The 20,562-nt window shown below is 43.0% G+C and overlaps 1 protein-coding gene across 2 annotated transcripts in view; it reads right to left on the bottom strand.

Moving 5' to 3' along the window:
• The window catches only part of CADM2 (cell adhesion molecule 2), a 1,036,826-nt gene that overhangs the window by 170,754 nt on the left and 845,510 nt on the right, over positions 1 to 20,562 (bottom strand). For both annotated transcript variants that reach the window (XM_074997734.1, XM_074997742.1), the window contains one exon: positions 18,109 to 18,279. In XM_074997734.1, the coding sequence (XP_074853835.1) occupies positions 18,109 to 18,279 (171 nt within the window). The remainder of the gene's footprint in view (positions 1 to 18,108; positions 18,280 to 20,562) is intronic.

Genomic DNA, 20,562 nt, shown 5'->3' with positions numbered 1-20,562 from the left:
TCATTACTTCCCTCTTCTTCAGATTCTAACACAGGGCCTGTGCCAAATATTTATCTCAATGTTTTAAAACAACTAACATGAACTGAAATGATCACTGCAGAAACTATGTCTTGTACACTACACAACAAAAGCAGCCTCTGCATCTGATTTTATAAAGGCCTGCATTCACCTCCCTTGTGTAACCCCAAAGGCATTGAGACCACTGATGATGCAGAATGAAGCCTCTGCTCTACAGGCTTGGCTCGGGGCCAGCTGGCCTTTAGCTCACATGGTAGTGCCTAGGGCTTTCACTTCTATGTTCACAAATTCAATCCCTTCTGCTGACAACCCATATCTGTTGGCATTACACCTGAAATCCACTGTAGTGTCTTCCTATGCCAGTATTTAACCCTGCAAATACTTCAACCTGAGTGTAATTGATTACAGACTACAATGTGGGTATGGGCAAGGGCTATTGCCAAACATTACCCAAAACAATTTTTATGTAAACAAGTAGTCCCAATTGGACTACAGGTTGAACCTCTATAATCTGGCACCCTTGGGACTTGACTGGTGCCAGACAAGACAATTTGCCAGACCATGGGAGGTCAGTATTGTCTAGCGACATTACCAACACGTCTTTTGCTTACTTCTCTCTTAGAAGACATGTAGGTTTAAATTACAGCTAAACAACAGCACAGAACACTGAGAACCACGACTGGTAGCTGGAGACAAACTTTACCAGACCATGGGAAAGTTGGCCACACCCATGACAAGCAGTCATCCCGATTACAGATGTTGCTGGATAAGAGAGTTCTAGATTAGAGAGGTTTAACCTCTATTTGTGTGAGTAAAGTCATTCATGTGAATAAGCATTTGCATAATTCTGGCCTTTGTTTTTTAATTGTCTGTTGAAACCTTTGTTTCTTAGTTCTGGTCTACTCCGTGAACTTAAGTATACCATGAGCCATAATTATTTATCTGCACAATTGGTTATGCGTTCAGTTGTTAATGAAAAGGTTGGTGGTTCAAGCCCACCCAGGGATGGGACTTTGGTTTCTGGTTAGAGCAGAGCTGCATGCTTCCTGGCACATCTCCAGGTGGCAGATAGGAGGGGGCCTATCAAAATAAGTGCACTTTGTCATGCAAATATGCAGCTGTGGACCAGCCGCAGCAACATTACTATGGTGTGATGGGGCACTGGTTTGAATCCGATGTCCCAGCTAAAAATCACAAGTGCCCGATGACGTTGTTGCATGGCAAAATTAGCCCGCCATCAAATCAGAGTATTGCTCCCCTCATTTTGCATGAGATCAGTGTCTGGGATACTTGAGTCCTTAGATTATTTTGGATAATCCAGACGGCATACAAACCATGATTTGGTCACTAGCATTCAAGGAAGCGTGACTCCTACAATCATCCCAGGGAAGACAACCTGGTGAGAAAATTCCCCACTACCTTGTGGGTAGGTTTGGGAGATCCAAAGGCTATAGGAGTAAACCCAGACAGAAAATCTGGATTGGAGATCCTAAGGGAGTTAGCAGGGAGGATTTGTCCAATCTGTTTTCCGGCACCTCCTTGCAGTCACCACAGTTCCAAATGTACTGGTTTATGTCTTTCCTTTGGATTCAACCCGGGTGACCGAGAGGGGGGATAGTGCCACTTGGGCAATGCACTTGCTCCAAACACTAGCCCAGGCACATGGTATTTAAGAGGGAGCCAAACAGAGAGGACACTCCATCCTTGCTGATAGCATGGCAACAACTGGGGAAGTGACAGTTATGAGTTATAAGCCCTCCTCAATTGGTGAAGAGGAGGATGTTACAGGTCACTTCTGTCAGTGGAAGGAGTCGTCACGTGCCACTGGTTGGCTACCGCCCACCTTAAGACTGACAGCCCCCAGTCAATAAGGTGCTGACCCACCACATCTGCCTTCCTCATTGGGTACATGGGGATAAACCAAAAACCACAAAGTAGATGTAAATGACATACCCACCATAAAACAAAACAATAAATCAAGTTGCCTCCAGCTCAGGAGCTGAACATGCAGACCATAGCCGTGTCTACACGTGCACGCTACTTCGAAGTAGCGGCACTAACTTCGAAATAGCGCCCGTCACGGCTACACGTGTTGGGAGCTATTTCGATGTTAACATCAACGTTAGGCGGCGAGACGTTGAAGCCGCTAACCCCATGAGGGGATGGGAATAGCGCCCTACTTCGAAGTTGAACGTCGAAGTAGGACACGTGTAGACGATCCGCGTCCTGCAACATCGAAATAGCGGGGTCCGCCATGGCGGCCATCAGCTGAGGGGTTCAGAGATGCGCTCTCTCCAGCCCCTGCGGGGCTCTACGGTCATCGTGTGCAGCAGCCCCTAGCCCAGGGCTTCTGGCTGCTGCTGCGGCAGCTGGGGATCCATGCTGCATGCACAGGGTCTGCAACCAGTTGTCGGCTCTGTGGATCTTGTGTTGTTTAGTGCAACTGTGTCTGGGAGGGGCCCTTTAAGGGAGCGGCTTGCTGTTGAGTCCGCCCTGTGACCCCGTCTGCAGCTGCGCCTGGCATCCTTATTTCGATGTGTGCTACTTTGGCGTGTAGACGTTCCCTCGCAGCGCCTATTTCGATGTGGTGCTGTGCAATGTCGATGTTGAACGTCGACGTTGCCAGCCCTGGAGGACGTGTAGACGTAATTCATCGAAATAGCCTATTTTGATGTCGCTACATCGAAATAAGCTACTTCGATGTAGGCTTCACGTGTAGACGTAGCTCATGTGTCCAGGACTTGAATCTGCCTATGACTGTACGACCACACACTCAATATGCACAACAGCAGTCATAGACCAACAGCTACACAAACTGAATGTTGACATCATTGCTCTCCAGGAAACCTGGATGGCAGGTGCTGGGTCAGTGAAAGAAACCAACTACACTTTTTTCCGGAAGGGCCTGAGTACAGAGGACCACCACGTCTACAGAGTTGAATTTGCTGTTGGGAACAATCTGCTGAAATCTATCAATACGGCCACAGCTGAATTGGAATGCAATATATCCCTGAGGCTCTGCACCAAGCTAGCATATGTCAATGTCATCTGGTCTTCGGCACCCACATTGGCGTCACGCATCAAAGACAAGGACCATTTTTATTATAATCTTCAGAAAGTTATTGACTCCTTTCCAACTGGCAAACAACTGTATGTTCTTGGTGACTTCAGTGCAAGAGTTGGACATAAGAACGGCCATACTGGGTCAGACCAAAGGTCCATCTAGCCCAGTACCCTGTCTGCCGACAGTAGCCAGTGCCAGGTGCCCCAGAGGAGGTGAACTGAAGACAATGATCAAGCAATTTGTCTCCTGCATGCATCTCCCGCCTTCGACAAAAGGCTAGGCACCATACCTTACCCCCTGCTAATAGCCATCTATGGACCTAACCTCCAAATATTTATCAAGCTCTTTTTTAAACTCTGTTAGAGTCCTGGCCTTCACAGCGTCCTCTGGTAAGGAGTTCCACAGGTTGACTGTGTGCTGTGTGAAGAAAAACTTTCTTGTATTAGTTTTGAACCTGTTACCCATTAATTTCATTTGGTGTCCTCTAGTTCTTATATTATGGGAACAAGTAAATAACTTTTCTGTATTCACTTAGTCATCACGGTATTGCAAAAATGAACAAAAACAGTCAAAGGCTTCTTGAATTCAGCTCTCAGAATCAACTCTGCATCACTAACACTTTCTTTAACTTGAAAGAGTGTCACAAGGTTTAATAGCATAACCCCAGATCCAGTCGCTGGCATCAACTTGACCTTGCACTGGTACTCAGGAAATATCTCAATGCCATCAAATTTACATGCATGCAACAGCACAGAGTGAAATCACTCCTTGATCATCAGCAGAGTGAAAATCACTCCAAAAAAACCTCTACACGACAATAGAATGCAGAAAGCCAAAGATCAATACTATCAATACCAGAGATGTGCTGAAATGCTCTGTCTTCACAGATGGTCTCACTTGCAAAACGGAACACAAACCTGAACAACAAACTGTTGATGAAACATGGTCCATGCTGAGAGATGCGATAGATGAATGTGCCAAATCTGCCTCTGGAACACAAATTCTCTAACAAAGACTGGATTGATGAAAATGCTGACATTCTTGTGCCTTGTGTTTTTCTTCAAGAAGAGGCCTATCTGAATAACATAAAGAACCCGTCATGAAGCACAAGAGATCAACATGGACTTGCAAAATCTGTTCTTTAGAAAGAATCCAGGCAGTGTGCAAATAAGTATCCGGCCAATCTATGTTCTAACACTCAAAAGGCGTCTGATTTGCGTGAACTGAAAACTATGTATGACAGACTGAATAAAGCACTCGGAACAAACATTACCAACATCACCCCACTGAAGCACTTAAATGGACAGGTGATTACAGACAAAAAGCTGCAGGTGACCAGATGGGTGGAATACTACTAAAGCCTTTACTCCCACGAGCTCACAATAAAACTTGAATTTGACAACCTCATCCCAACTCTTCCAGAAATATCAGAGCTAGATGCAGAGCCTACAGAATAGGAACTTTCTCAAGCTCTTGATGCTCTCTCCAATGGAAAACCACCAGGAAACAACAGAATCCCAGCTCAAGTCCTGAAGGCCAACAAGGCTGTGCTCATTCCCTTCCTCTACAACTTATTCCTAAAATGTTGGAGAGCAGGATATGTCCCACAAGACACAAAGGATGAAACCATCATTACTCTCTATAAAAACAAGGGCGACAAGGGTGACTGCAACAAGTACAGAAGCATCTTTCTACTAAGCATCACAGGAAAAGCACTTGCCCGTGTCATTCTCAAACGCCTGCAAAAACTTTCAGATCGAGTCTATCCAGAAACAATGTGGCTTCAGGGTTGGCAGGTCAACTATGGACATGATTTTCTCTCTTCAACAACTACATGAAAAATGCGGAGAACAAGGAAAGCCGTTATTTTTAGCATTTGTGGACTTGACAAAGGTGTTTGACACAATTAGTAGATCAGGAATATACTGAGTATTAGCCAAGGTTGGCTGCCCACTGACCCTACTCAATCTCAAAACATCCTTACAGGAAAACTGAAAGCAACAGTGTGACATGTTGAACTGTTTGCAATGAACAGCAGAGTCAGACAAGGGTGTGTTCTTGCTCCTACCCTCTTTGGCATATTCTTCTCAGTTTTACCAAATTGTGCATTTCAAAACTCAAGCAGTGATACATTTCTCCCCACAAGATTAGATAGCTCTCTCTACAAGACTCATGGTCAAAACTAATGTCAAGAAAGTCCTCATTAAGGAACTCCTCTTCGCAGATGATGCAGCCCTCATCGCTCATAATGGAGACATACTACAGTCACTGATGGATTCTCTGTCTAGAGCCCGCAAGTTATTTTCCCTTGACATAAAGCCTGAAGAAAACTGTTGTATTCACTGAAGGTACACCTCAGCAATCCAGTGTCATTCTGGATGACAGCCCATTAGATGTGGTTCAACAATTCTGTTACCTTGGATCTACTGTCACCACAAACCTGTTCATGGACGAAGGACTGAACACCAGAATCGGGAAGGCAGCTACTATTTTTGGAAGACTTACGAGATAATCATGGAACAATCCTAAACTGACAGTGAAAACAAAGATACTAATCTACCAGGAAGATACTAATCTACCAGGCATGCGTATTGAGTATTCTGCTATACAGATCTGAGGCTACTCGCACCAGGAACACCTACTCGAACCAGGAGAAAAAACTGAACAGCTTCCATCTTCTCTGCCTCCACAGAATTATGAATATCAACTAGCAAGATAAAGTTTCAAATACAGATGTTCTGTCAAGATATGGCATACCCAGCCTCATAGGGATCCTCAATAGCAAAAGACTACTATGGCTTGGTCATTTGAGAAGAATAGGTGACAAACATCTGCCAAAAGAAATCCTCTTTGGTGAGCTGTCTTGTGGGGTGAGAACAAGAGGAAGACCAAAGCTAAGATTCAAGGATATATGCAAAAATTCAACATTGATCTAAACGCCTGGGAATCTACATCATCAGATTGAAATATCTGGCGACAATTGCTATGACAGGGCACATCATCCTTCAATAGTACATGTGCAAGTCATGCAAAAGAACTTTGTCTTAGAGGGAAAAAAATCTCAGACTAAAGAATTCAGAAATTGACTGACATGGGGTTTTTAAAATCGACTGTGCAAATCCAATATTGGACAGATAAGCCATGAGAGAAGCTGCAGCCTCAAACACTACCCATAGATCCTCTCTGCCACTGCTAACCACCGCCTCTTGAGATGAAAAGGGGCCATAGAGAGCTTGCTTAAGAAACTTAAGTCATATAAAACATTGCCACTCCATTTATCATTTTTGCTGCTCCAAACTGTACTCTCTCCAATTATATTGTAATTTTATCTCACTTGAACTAAATTTTCATAGATAAAATGGCAAAATAATGATTTTTTTTAGAAAAAAGAACTAAGTTAACAGAACACGAAGCTATGCACATACTTTACAGAGTTTGTACAGGCTCTTTTTATATAATCATAGAATACGAGGACTGGAAGGGACCTTGAGATGTCACTGAGTCCAACCCCCACCCTCACAGCAGGACCAAGTATTGTCTCGACCTTCCCTGATAGATATTTATCTAACCTGTTCTTAAATATCACCAGAGATCGAGATTCCACAACCTCCCTTGACAATTTATTCTACTGTTTGACCACCCTGACAATTGGAAACTTTTTCCTAATGTCCAACCCTAAACCTCCCTTGCTTCAGTTTAAGCCCATTGCTTCTTGTTCTATCCTCAGAGGCCACGATGAACAAGTGTTCTCCCTCCTCCTTATGACACCCTTTTAGATACTTGAAAACTGCTATCATGTCTCCCCTCAATCTTCTTTTTTCCAAACTAAACAAGCCCACCTGACTATAGCTCTTAAGGTTAGGATTCATGGGCCTGATTTTCCGAAGAGCAGAGCACCCAAAGCTCTGGTGGAAGTGGACAATAGTTGACAATGCTCACCAACTGAAAATCAGACACTGTGGCTTTACTTGATTCTCTGAAATCCATAGTAAACATTTGAGCATTAAGAAATACATTGAAAAAAAATTAGAAGAAATTGTAATCTTTCTTCAGGGAGCTAAATATCATGGTCTGCTTCTCATAATTACAGTACATCCTATACACTATGAACCAGACAGTGGTTCTCCATCTAGTGTGCACACACACTCAAGGTCTCCTTGAACAAGCAGAGCATAAATATCAGGGTAGCCACAGTAGCTTGAATAGCATGAATAACAGTAGCAGAATCAAAGGTTAGTTGTGCAATTGATCGATCAATCGATAGATATCTCCAGTGGTTTAGATTTTCGTGACACCTGGTCTGACCGAGTACACAAGCAGGAAGTTTTCCTTCACACAGAGCACAGGATGTTGCAAGAGGATGTTCCGAAGAGCAGGACTTTAATAGGACTCAAAAGAGAACTAGATAAATTCATGGAGGTTTGGTTCATCTACTGGTTACTAGCCAGGATGGGTGGGAATGTTGTCCCTAGCTGTTCATCAGATGATGGAAATGGATGATAGGAGAGGGATCACACAATGACTACCTGCTCTGTGCACTCCTTCTGGGGCATCTGGCATTGGCGACTGTTGGAAGACAGGATAATGGGCTAGATGGACCTTTGGTCTGACCCAGTATGGCTGTTCTTATGAGCAGGGAAATCATATTCCTAGTCTGTAATGTAGACATAGTCTCTGTCTAAGATACTGCTTCCTCACTACTGGGATGACCATTTACCTATCATTTGGATGCTTAACTGTGCTTTTTCTATCTTGGATACAAGATGACATAGAAGACAGGTCTTCAAACTGCTCCTTAAGAGCATCATGCATTCCTGTGCCCTTTCCCTGTATTAGGCCCAAATGTCTTTACAATTAATTATCTTGGTGTGCCCTGGAGTGCATTTCAAAACATATACCTTAGAATTGGAAAAAGGTGCAAAGAAAGTGCAACAAAATTATTAGAAATATGGAACAGCTTCCATCTGAGGAGAGATAAAAAAAGAGGTGTGTGTAGGGGTGGGGCCAGATATCATAGAGGTTTATGCAATCTTGACTGGAAGAGAGAAGTTGAGTAACGCCGCGTTATTTACTCCTTTACATAAAACATAAGAAGTAGGGGATCACCTGATGGAATTAATGGGCAGCACATTTAAAACAAACATAAGGAAGTACTACTTCACGCAACACACAGTCAGCTACTGGAACTCATTAACTGATTATGTTGAAGTCTAAAAGAACACCTGTTTTCAGAAAAGAATTAGGCAAATTCATGAAGGATAGAGGATAAGCTCAGTGATGCACACCAAGGTGGTCAGGGATGCTCACCCATGCTCTAAACCTCTGACTGTGAGAAGCTGTGACTGGCAGACAGGGAACGGATCATTGAATAATTGTCCTGTTCTGATCATTTGTTCTGAAACATCTGGCACTGGCCACTGCCAGAAGATATGAAACTGGCCTAGGTGGGCCATTAGACTGACCCAATATGGCTGTTCTTACATTCACCTTTGAACACAGATTGCACTGCAGATTTACTAAATGCTCTGTTCTGCTTTGAGGGAAAAGTGTGTGCCCATCTATCACGTATAGGACCATTTTACTCATCTTGAAGAACATACATTACTTGCAGGAGAATATTTGATTTTTCAGGGAATCCATTAATCTAATCTTCTGGGTATCCTAGAAAGAGAGCTGTGCCTTGGATCAGACAGACTTTTGACAATATACAGTAGGTAATTAATGGTTTAGACTTCAAAAATCAAACTTCTTTCTATTTCCCCTTGTCCCTCACATCTTTCTGCAATTGATCCTTCCTCTGCTCATCTAGGACATCCTTCAACTGCCTGACAGGCTCGCTTTTTTCAGATCCCATCCCAGGAACAATATGGTCTCTGTGGCCTATGCCAATTACTTTTTCTTTGAAAAAAAATATTTTTCCAGGCCTGCCATTTTCAGTATTTTCAATCACTCTCCCAGAAATTTGTCTTATTGTCTTATTTGACCCTGTCATAAGTACAGATGACATATGCATGGAATATTCTTCCCACAACCGGTTTGTATTTTTATGCAGAATGTAATAACCTATGAACCATTCTGTGACATCTTTGCATAATAGATGTCAGAGAAAAATAAATTACATTGTGTTATATTTCATTTGTAATCCGTATTTGAATATAAGCCTGCAGATGGTAAAGGTGAGGGTAGTACATTAACCCTTTGATCCAGATAGCCCCTTTGAAAAATGAAAGTTTGGCATCTAATGAACCCACAAGTTTTTGAATTATTTTACATTTAAAACATGGATTTCTTATTTTCATCCATCATTAACCTAATTGATCTCATTTAAACATGCAAATTAGGGCACTGAACTTTCACGTTCACCGATATTATTTTTTACTGCTTACTCTAAGTATCTTCTGTGTTTCATTTATTTCAGAAGTTCATTAATCTGAAAAGCTTAAACAAGATAATTTTGCTTATTAACAGTATTTACATAACTGATAAATAATTAAATAACTAATTCTCATGCAAAACCTATATGAATAAGTGATTAATATTGATATTATATATATCATCATTCATCTATTCGTATGCACTTCTGAATGAAAATTTTAGATAGACAAAGAAGCCATGTCTACTCTAGCCAGTACATTCAAAATTTTCAACCCTCTTTCAAAAGAAAGTATGGAGTGTTTACGCACAAAATGCACCCTTTTGAAAGGATATCGAAGGAGTGTGCTGCAGCTTTCAAAATCAGACTTCCTAACTTGTAGTAGGAAGAGGTCTGCCTTTCAAAAGGGCCTTTCAAAGGAAAACATTTGTAGATGCTCTGCAACCTGCACTTTTGAAGGGGTTTCTGGGTCTTTCATGGCACCAACCAGCCCGCCAGGACGTGGATATGGCAGAGTGGCACCTCAGCCTGGAGGAGACAGAGTCAAACTGGCAGGAGGGCAGCCTGGGGAGAGTCAATGGGGCCCTTTGGGACATGGTAGGCAACTTCAGGGAGCTCTTGGACCAGCTGCCCCCTGCAGCCCCTCCAGCTGCTCCTTCTGCCGATCCCCCTACTGAGGTCAAGCCCCCTCCCAAGCCGCCTCCCCCAGCCCTTGCTCCCCATCCCATCCCAGCTGGGGACAGCAAACAAGGGGCAGAAGGGGAACCCAGGGCCAACAGGGCTCTAGGCCCTCCACCCTGCCTTACAGTAAGTCCTCTCCCCAGGTGAGGTGCTCTCACATGCCCTGCCCCAGTTTAAATAGTTCACCCCCTCTTCCCCACTGTATATAGTTTTATTCCCAATTGTTTATATTTACACATTGTTTAACATAATATAGTTTATTTAGTCTAAATAACCATGTGCCGTGTGTTCTAGGGGGTGGCAGGGAGAGGGGAGCATGCGGGAGGTCTGCTGGAGGTGGCTGGGGAGGTGGTTAGTGGGGCCCCATAGCAAAGTGCTTGCAGAGGGCTTCCTGGACGCGGAACCCATGCTGGTGGGCCTGGTGGCTAGGGGCAGTTGCTGGCTGGTCATAGCCCGGGCCAGACTCAGCTGCCCATCCCTGGTGGAATTCTTCACCCTTACTCTCAAAAATATTGCACAAGGTGCCCACCACCTGGGGGATGCTATGCAGTCCCACCTGCAGGTGTGCCCGGAGACACTGCCACCAGCACTTCAAATGCCCGAAAGCTCACTTGACTATGTTTCAGGTGTTCTTGAGGCAGGGGTTGAAGAGCTCCTGACTGGGGTTCAGGTGGCCTGTATAGGGCTGCAATAGCCAGGGCTGGAGGGGATAGGCAGCATCTGCCACCATAACAGGGTCATGGTGGTGTCCCCAACCAGGATCTCCCTCTGGGGGATGAAGGTCCCTGCCTCCAGGCAGTTGCACAGGCTGGAGTTTCTAAACACCTGTGTTCCAAGAAAGTGCATCCAGCCCACATAGACTCCCGAAACTGGCCTCTGCTGTTCACCAGGGCCTGGAGAACCCTTCCTGTTTATATACTGGCCCCCGGTGCGTTCCAGGGCATGAATCAAAATATGGGTCCTGTCCAGGATGCTGAAGGAGTTCAGGAATCTGAGTGCTGCAACACCAGTGATGGCTGCGTCCAGATCCCCCACATGGATGACCCTCTGCAGGAGCATGTCATTGATGACCCGAACTACCTGCATGGGATGGAGGGCACGTGAACTCATGAGGGCATGGCGGGGAGTACCCAGTCCCCCACCCTGCAAGTCCCTCCAGACCCTGGTCCCTAACTGCTCCCTCTTCCCAGGAGCCCCCTCCCCCGGTGGCTGTGTGACCTGGGCATGGCTTACCTCCATGAGGACAGCTCCAACAGTGGCCTTGCCCACCTCAAACTGGTGGCCAATGAAGCGGTAACTATGCGGGAGACCAGCTTCCACAAAGGTATGACAACCCTCTTTTCGACAGGGAGGGCAGCCTACATCTGCGTGTCCTGGTGTCTCAAGGCAGGACCAAGCCATTGGCAGAGCTCCAGGAAGGTCTGTCTTCTCATCATGAAGTTCTGGTGCCAACTGGCATCATCCCACTTTTCCATCATCAGCTGTTCCCACCAATCAGAGCTATTGGGGTGGCTCCAGAGTCAACAGGGCACTGGGGGGAGCACCAGTGGGGTCCTAGTCCCAGGGATTCAATGACCGTGGTTGGGAGGAGGAGGTCCCCAGGAGAAGATGAAGGGCAGCTGCCAGGGCCATGGACATCAGGGCGAGCAGGAGATTCAGCTGCTGCTGCTGGTCCATCTGGCCTCAGTCATACCATCTGGTGCCTGTACTTGGTCTGTGGGGCTCATGGCAGCTCTGCAGGCCCCAGCATGTGCAGGGCAAGGGTGTTGGAGAGGGGCCCTTTAGGGGAGCATCTGGCTGCACACTCAGAAGGGCTTGTCCACCATGTTTTGTGGCCCTTCCTTTCAAAGTGGTTCTTGTGGCAGTGTGGACGCTCTTTCAAAAGAGCGCCTCACCCTGTCGAAAGGGTGGATCGGAAGCACCAGCTGCTGCTTGTGTGTGGACACTCTATTTTGAAAGGCAATCTTTAGAACTGTGAATTTTGAATGAGCGCCTTTTGAATCTATGCTGTAGTGTAGATGTAGCTAAAGTAAAAACAGAATCCTAGCATTTGTATTCTAATTTTTATGGCTTTTTAGACACAGCTGGCATAAGTAAACACATGAAAATATCCCATTTTGTAAGGTAGAATTCACTCTCTCAGTCTCTGAACTACAAGTACAATAAACCCATGATTGGAGTGGTAGCACTGACTGTTCATTTAAAATACTTAAAAACCACACTAATTAGTTCATATTTTTTCAATTGACATTACCCTCATTTGGTTTGATATATGTAACAGTTATTTTTTCAGACAGAGAACACTCTAACCTTCACCTATGCATAATTGTTTTCTTCCCTTTTGTTTTCAAGAAGACGCCTTCTTCAAAACAGATAATTTATTTCTGGTGGAATTGAACAATTAACCAAGACCGTGTACCACCAAATCCGTAACATCAGAGAAGTGAAAACCAATGGCCAGATTCTCCATTCATGTAAATTGGTACAGATTTATGGATTTCAGTGGCACTAGTCTGATTTATATCACCTGATGTTCTGGCCTCATATTGTTTTCAGAGGCCTAAACTATTTACAATAGCACTGCCAACAACCGTAGTGCATTTTTTCCTTCTCCTTCTTTCACACCTGGGGTTGAGTGAAGATAGACACACACTGCACTAGACTGGTTTTTACAAAACAGTTTGAGTTCATTGTTTGTACTTTGCCGATCTGTTGTCTCTAAAGCTTATATTTTTTCTGATTCAAAATCAGCACGCACCCTTACTAAAGCATAGCCTTCAACCTCTCGGAATAATTTTCTAATCCTAAAGAAGGGCCATGATACTCACTGTAAAATCATTTTAACAATAATTTAGAATTGTTAATCTATCACAAAAGCTTTATAATAAAAGCCTAGAGAAGGTAGCTAGCTGGTGGGACTGGTGCAAGGGGGCAGGTATGGTCCAGCAAACAGTACTAGTAAGTCATCTTTAGCTGGTGCAGTGTACAGGGAAGACTCTGTGCCATCTGCAGACCTTCCATAGGTTGCCAAATCCCTGTGTATAGAATTACAGGTGTGGGAGCTGGGAGCCAACAACAGCTGGAGGAGCTGCCAGTGTTCTGCTCCTTTCCCCACCACCTCTCCCACTGAGGAAGGGGCAGAGCTGCCAGCTGCACCCCCCAGCCCTGTACACAGAGGTTCAGCAGCTCCATGGAAGGCAGGGCTGTGATGTCTGCCCTTTTCCCATCTGGGAGGGGCAATGGGGAAAGAAGCAGAACTCCAAGCAGTTCCTCCAGCTGCTATAGTGCTCCCAGATCCACCTGCCTAAATCTATAGACAGGGATGTGACAGCCTATCAGGAAAAAAAATTGCATACCCGCGCCATTAGCTGATGGGTGCAAGTGCGTCAAGCTGGTATTTCATTCCAGAGCTGTTGATTAAGAATTCACCCAAGATTGCATCACATGGTATCACAAACACTCAGCATACCACTTTATTTTTTTTTTAAGCCTAATATATATGTCATGCATTAGTGCTCTCATTTGGGAACTATGGTCATCTCATGAGACAGGCTGCAGAATCTTTCAGTGTGTCTTGTGGTACTGGCCACATTACTGCTGCCATTTTAGAGTCACTATGATTAATTGCAAAGTTTGAAGAGGTACGATTTTATTTCAAAGATTCAAATAAAGCCTCCTGAAACTTAAGAACATAAGAACAGCCATACTGAGTCGGCCCAAAGGTCCATCCAGCCCAGTACCCTGTCTGCCCAATGCCAGGTGTCCCAGAGGGAATGAACCAAACAATTAATGATCTCTCTCCTGCCATCCATCTCCAGCCTCTGACAAACAGGCTAGGGACACCATTCCCTACCCATCCTGACTAACAGCCATTAATGGACCTAACTTTCATGAATTTATCTAGTTCTTTTTTTTAAGCCCTGTCATAGTCCTAACTTTCACAGCCTCTTCCAGCAAGGAGTTCCACAGGTTGACAGTGCTCTGTGTGAAGAAGAATTTCCTTTTATTGTTTTAAACCTGTGGCCATTAATTTCATTTGGTGTCCCGTAGTTCTTATATTATGGGAACAAGTAAATAATTTTTCCTTGTTCTCTTTCTCCACACCACTCAATTTTATATACCTCAGTCATATCCCCCCTTTGTCTCCTCTTTTCTAAGATGAAAAGTCATAGTATCTTTAATCTCTCTTCATAAGAGACCCATTCCAAACCCCTAATCATTTTAATTGCCCTTTTCTGAGCCTTTTCTAAAACTAATATATCTTTTTTGAGACCACGTGACCACATCTGTACGCGGCACTCAAGATGTCTTGCGCTTTGGTGGAGAGAGTCAAAACACACTGCCACCAGGAACGTGAGCAAGGGTTTGCAATTACGGGGTACAATATAGTATCTCACTGCAGTACAAAACAAAATGTTACAGTGGCAGTACTGTATCTGTGATCAGTTAATAACAAAAGAGAAGAAGGTTTGTGAGTGTGAGCACAGAAGTCAGTAATAAAACTAAATGTTTCTCCAAGATTTATTTTTCAGTTATTTGTACAGTCTATAAAAAATCCTAACAGTCAGCAGCAGCTAGTCTAACAACAAACTTCTGAGCAAGACCGGAGAGAATATTTTTCTATTCTAAACTTATTGTTGACAATAAGGGTCAGTGGAAAAAATAGACTTGGCAAGAATGTCATGCCACCACTAATCTCCATTGGGAAGCATGAAGTAGATTATGACCAAACCCTTTAGCAAAACAATGGCAGTAAAACTGCCCTGCAGCAAATAGAGCATGGCATATGAATGGATTAGACTCAAGTGAGAGAAGATAAGTCAGTTATGCATCAATCTCAAGAGACTGAAGGATTTGTTTCTGATAAATCACCCCAAATTCTGGATGTCTCCCAAAACTTTATCTAAATTTTCTTAATATATGTGGTCTTCGAAATCAGGCTGGGATCCTCGTGAAAACAGACAAACTTTCTTATCCCCAGATTTTGAGTGCCGACTATGTTCTGTCTTTCAAGATACAGGTAGTCTGACCAGAAAGAGGATAACAGGAACAGGCAATCCGGTAGTTCTGCACTTTTGTAATCAGCCCTAACAAAGAGAGAAGCTGGTGATCATTGAACATTCATTAACATTCATGTGAGGTGGCCTGGGAAAGTCTTTTACTTCTATAATCTTTAGAAGCTCTGGCCTGTTTTCTGTAATGAATAAGGGAATTTTTACTCTCCAACCCACAATGGATATTGAATGAGTTACAATTCGTCCTATCATTCTCAAAAATGCAGCTTCTCCTCCGCGTCATGGCTTGGATGTTTTCGCAAAGCTGTTTTCCAAGCCAGCAATACTAAAATGTTGATTCCTCGCAATTTTTGAGTGCCATTCTCATCTTCTCTTTCCACCATGGGGTTTGCTTCAAGTTGGTAACATTTTTTTTCAAACTACTTCCTCCTTGTATAGGAGGTCTGTGCTATGAGGTGGGTGAGTTGGTGAGGAGGGCAGCAAAGTGCATGTTAGTAATTACATGTGCACCTGAGCAGGCTATCCTTACATTTGAGGATATTACCCAGGGGCAATTCCTCAGGAGACAGAGCAGGGTCTTGTCTCCAAAGGCAATAGGCATTCCTGGAACACATGCAGAGTTGCTGCCAATGGACTTGGGGTACTCCCAGCTGGTGCAAGAGTGGAATGGAAGGTACATATATGAGTAGTCCTGAAATAGTTGCCAGCATGCAGAAAAGAGTGGTTTGAATACCATTACATAGATGCAGTGCTTTTTTTTGTGCCGGTACTTACAGGTACTGGGTACCAGCACGTTCGCTGCCCCAGATGTGGGATTAGCTGGGAGATGGGGGTGGGGAGCCAGCTGAATACCAGATCCTTTTTTTAAAAAAAGAAAAAAAACAGAAAAAGCACTGCATAGGTGTATTGTAACAGAGAGGTAGCTGCGTTAGTCTGTATTTTAACAAAAGGAAACAGCAGAATTGTAATACTTTAAAGACTAGCAAAAAGATTTATTCAGTGATGAGCTTTCATGCAATTGATCTGAGGAAGTGGGTCCATTGCACAAAAGCTCATCATGAATAAATCATTTTGTTAGTCTTTAAAGTGCTACATTTCTGCTGTTTTGTTAGGTGTATTGTAATATACCATACTCCACTTGCTAGAAGAGCTCCCATTCACAGCAATGAGGGCAACAAAAATGATCAGGGGGCTGGAGCACTTGACCCTATGAGGAGAGGCTGAGAGATTTGGGCTTATTTAGTTTGCAGAAGAGAAGATTGGGGATATTTGACAGCAGCCCTCAACTTCCTGAAAGGGGCCTCTAAAGAGGATGGAGAGAGACAGTTTTCAACAGTGACAGATGGCAGAACAAGGAGCAATGGTCTGAAGTTACAGAGGGAGAAGCATAAGTTGGATATTAGGAAAAACTATTTCAACAGGAGGGTGGTGAAGCATTGGAATGTGTTACCAAGAGAGGTGGTAGAATCTCCATCCCTAGAGGTTTTTAAGTCCCTGCTTCACATAGTCATGGCTGGGATGATTTAGTTGGGTTTGATCCTGCTTTAGGCAGGGGGCTGGAATAAATGATCTCCTTAGGTCCCTTCCAGCCCTAGAATTCTATGATTCATATTCTTGCTGTTTGCTGGTAGAGATCTTGTGCACAACAGTTTCAGTCTGGCTGTATTCAGGGTGTTCTTGTGTATCTCTCAATGTGGCATGTCACAGTGTTCTTGGCCACCTGAAGAATTATACCTCTGGTCTGATCCCATGCTATCTGTGGGGATGTGAGGCACTTGCTGTGGGATCGTTGATATTTAATGCTATGTTGTGCATGCTTTGGGAAAACTGTCATATCACATCATCAGTGCACCCACACATCACTGGCAAAAGGGCAGTCCAAGTGCTCCTGGTGCTGCTGATTGCTTTGCTGTGACCTGGCACCGGAAGCAGCTCTGGGAAAGCCTCCTCACCTCCACGCTCTCAGAACAGTATCTTGTAGATATCTACCTTCCAGAGACTAGTCTCCAGATGGGATTGGGTGCATCCAAATGCAAGTGCTGTTTCATAACAGCTATGTGACTCTGGGCTTATGAACTCACCAGTACCTGACATAAAAAAAGAGACACATCCTGGCTGTATGCCAGCATTTAATTAGTAAGGGGAGAGTCAGTCAAGATAACTTCAGAGCAGTGGATGGCACACAGGTACACAGACAAGCTGAGCTAGGTGTGAAGCAATAAAGTGTAGAATAGCACTGGGAAGACTGCCAGAAGCAGAATGGTTAGAAATTCATTCACATAAACTTTAAAGCACCCAAACACACTGCAAAGTAGAGTTACTTTTACCCTGAACAGGATTAATTGTTGCGACCTACAGTATCAAACAGTTCATTAAAAATAAAATAAAATAAAAAAAACTGTGCAGGAATAAAAGAAACTTTAGTGAAAACAAACTCAAGTTATTCTGAGGTAACATCCCCATGGTAGACAAGCCCCTATGAGTAATTACTAAGTCTCTGACATGGAGAACATCAGACAAAGCTATATTAATAGGGCACCAAGCTGCTGATTTAACCTCTGCTGCTAACTTCACCTTGCCTTTCAATGGTATGGTGAAGCAACATTGACTTTTACATACAACCATGCTCTTGATGTTGAAAACCTCCCTGAGAAAACCAGTGTGACTATTAAAACCCACAAACACTTGCCCTGTTTCCTCTGCCAAACAATCTATGGCTAAATCTGGCCATCTTTATTCTGGGAAAGCTCTCTTCTACTTGCCAAAAGAATTGCAGGATTGAGCTAGAAGAGATGAAGTTGTAGGCATTTGAACTCATTAAGGATGTATTTTTTATTGCATATCTGTGAAATGTCTCATGCCAGAACACTTTCATTCAAAACCATAAAATGTAAGTGTGCGTATGTGTGTCTATATATATATATATACATACATTATATATATTATGTATTACTTACAGTGTATTTCTAGAACTTGCATTGCTATCTGAGGTGTGGAGTTTAGGGACTCATGGTCTACTCTGCAACTTACAACGGCACCATCATCGCTTCGATCCACTCGGAAATCCAGTGTGCTGCTAACAGTGAATGTTCTGCGATTTGCATCCTCCTCTTTTAAATATTTTACATCTGCAAGAAAAAAACAGTTTCATTTTAATGATTTTTCAAAGTAGGAGACTGGTGTACATCAATCTGATTTTTAAAATTTTTCCCCTAGTAGTTTTTTTTTAAATAAAAATATCCCACATTTTATAGCCAGATATTCCATTATTTGTCTTCTAGGAGAACCAATACTGTTATTGCCAAATACCCACACAGGAAAAGCAACTTCAAAATCAATGGATTAGAATCTACACAAGAATGTTATCTGTTGTGATGAATAAGAACAGCTGTATTTCAAGGTTGCCATGTGCAAGAAACTGCATGATCTATCACAGAATCATAGGAGTGGAAGGAACCTTCAGAGGTCATCTAGTCTAGTTACCTGAACTTATGGCAGGACCAAGTATTATCCAGACCGTCCCTGACAGGTTTTTGGCTAACCTTATCCTCAACATTTTCACTGATGAACATTTCTCAACCTCCCTAAGCAGTTTATTTCACTGCTTAACAACCCTGGCAGGATTTTTTCCCTAATGCCAACCTAAACCGCCTTTGCTGAAATTTATGCCCATTGCTTTTTGTACTTGCCTTAGAGGTAAAGGAGAACAATTGTTCTTCCTCTTACTTGTAACAATCTTTTGTGTACTGAAAACCTATCAGGTCTTCTCTTCCTCAAATTAAACTCCTTTTTTCCAGTCTTCACTCATGGGTCATGTTTTCCAGACTTTCTATAATTTTTATTGCTCTTATCTGTATTTCTCCAATTAGTAGAGGCCTAATCGGTAGACGAATTTCTTCTTGTGTCTTGCTTACAACTGTGCTGCTAATACAGATCAGAACTGGACTTGCTTTTTTCGATCAACAGTTACACTGTTGGCTAATATTTAACTTCTTATCCACTATGACCCCCATATATCCTTCTACAGTACTCGTTCGTAGGCAATTGTTTTGCACTGTGTATATGTGAAACTGATTGCTCTTTCCTAAGTGGAATACTTTGAACTTGTCCTCACTGAATTTGATCCTATTTTCTTGCACCATTTCTCCAGGTTACCAGACAATATTGAATTTTAATCCTATCCTCCAAAGCATTTTCAACCCCTCACAGCTTGGTACTCCCTGTGCCATTATCTAAATAATTTATGAAAATATTGTACATAATCAGACCCAGAAAGGATCCCTGTGGAACCCCACTTGTTATGCCCTTCCAGCTTAAAGGTAAACACAGTCTAGCACATATAGGAAGGTCCATGCAGAAGATGATGGCCACCTTATGTGCCTTAGTTACAGGGAACATAGTGGTGATCTCCAGAGATCAAAAAATGGACAGGGAGGGATGGGAAATTATTAAGAACTCTGTTCTAGCCAGTTTAGTTTTTGAACTTGAACTGATGGCTGTACATCCACAATCATTTAAGTTTGCAATAATGTAAATCAAAATCAAGTGAAAGGCAAGAATGCCTTGCTTCCCTCATTAACTCTGCATCCCAGTTAGAATGTCCACTGGGAAAAAACAGTTTTTTTTTAAAATCCCCTTCATGGTGCTACTTAAAGTAACAGTAACTTAAAGTAAAAATTTCAAAGTCTACGTATTTCATCTGTTATAGATGTGTGAATAAGGACATAAGTAAAGCAATGTAATTTTTATTAAAATATATATATGGACACATTAATACTGTAAGCACTTCATTTTTTTATTAACTGATTCATTTGTGGGTTAGCCAAGATTAACTTCAGCTATGAATTAAATATGAACCAAAGATGTGAATAGCATTGTTCAGATTTAAATGAAACACCTCATTCTAATTATTATAATTTTCAAACAAGCCACAACCACTTTTGAAATAAAATTCCTTTATACCCATCCTCTCTGTCTTTCTGTATTCAATTTTTCAGTTAATGCTCATTTTACTTCTTATTCGTGAGGACCTCTCCCTTAAAGATTTCTCTTGTTCAGTCTGAATCCAGTTTGGACTCAGAGGGTACGTCTCCACTGTGCCTCTGATTTGGCCCTGACAGATTGAAACTAGCAGAGCTTGAACTGTTATATTCGAAAAAAGAAAAAAAAAAAGCAGTTTGGATGCTGCTGCTTGGGCTCTCAAACCCATTGACTCCACCCACCTATCTTTAGTGTCCTGTCTGAAGCCCTGCTAGAACAAGTCTGCATACTCTGTTTACTTTCATCTAACGTGTAGACATCCATTAAGGTGTTCAGCACCTTTGAATTCAGTTGGTGACTTCACACTGTTGTGAACTCAGCTTCTTTCTGTACTGGGCAAAGTGGGCCTTTTTTTTTTTTTTTTTTTTTTT

Source organism: Carettochelys insculpta, chromosome 1 (genome assembly GCF_033958435.1).
Source record: "Carettochelys insculpta isolate YL-2023 chromosome 1, ASM3395843v1, whole genome shotgun sequence".
NCBI lineage: Eukaryota > Metazoa > Chordata > Testudines > Carettochelyidae > Carettochelys > Carettochelys insculpta.
Note: the sequence above shows the minus strand (reverse complement) of the source record. Positions and strands in the feature narration are given on the sequence as shown.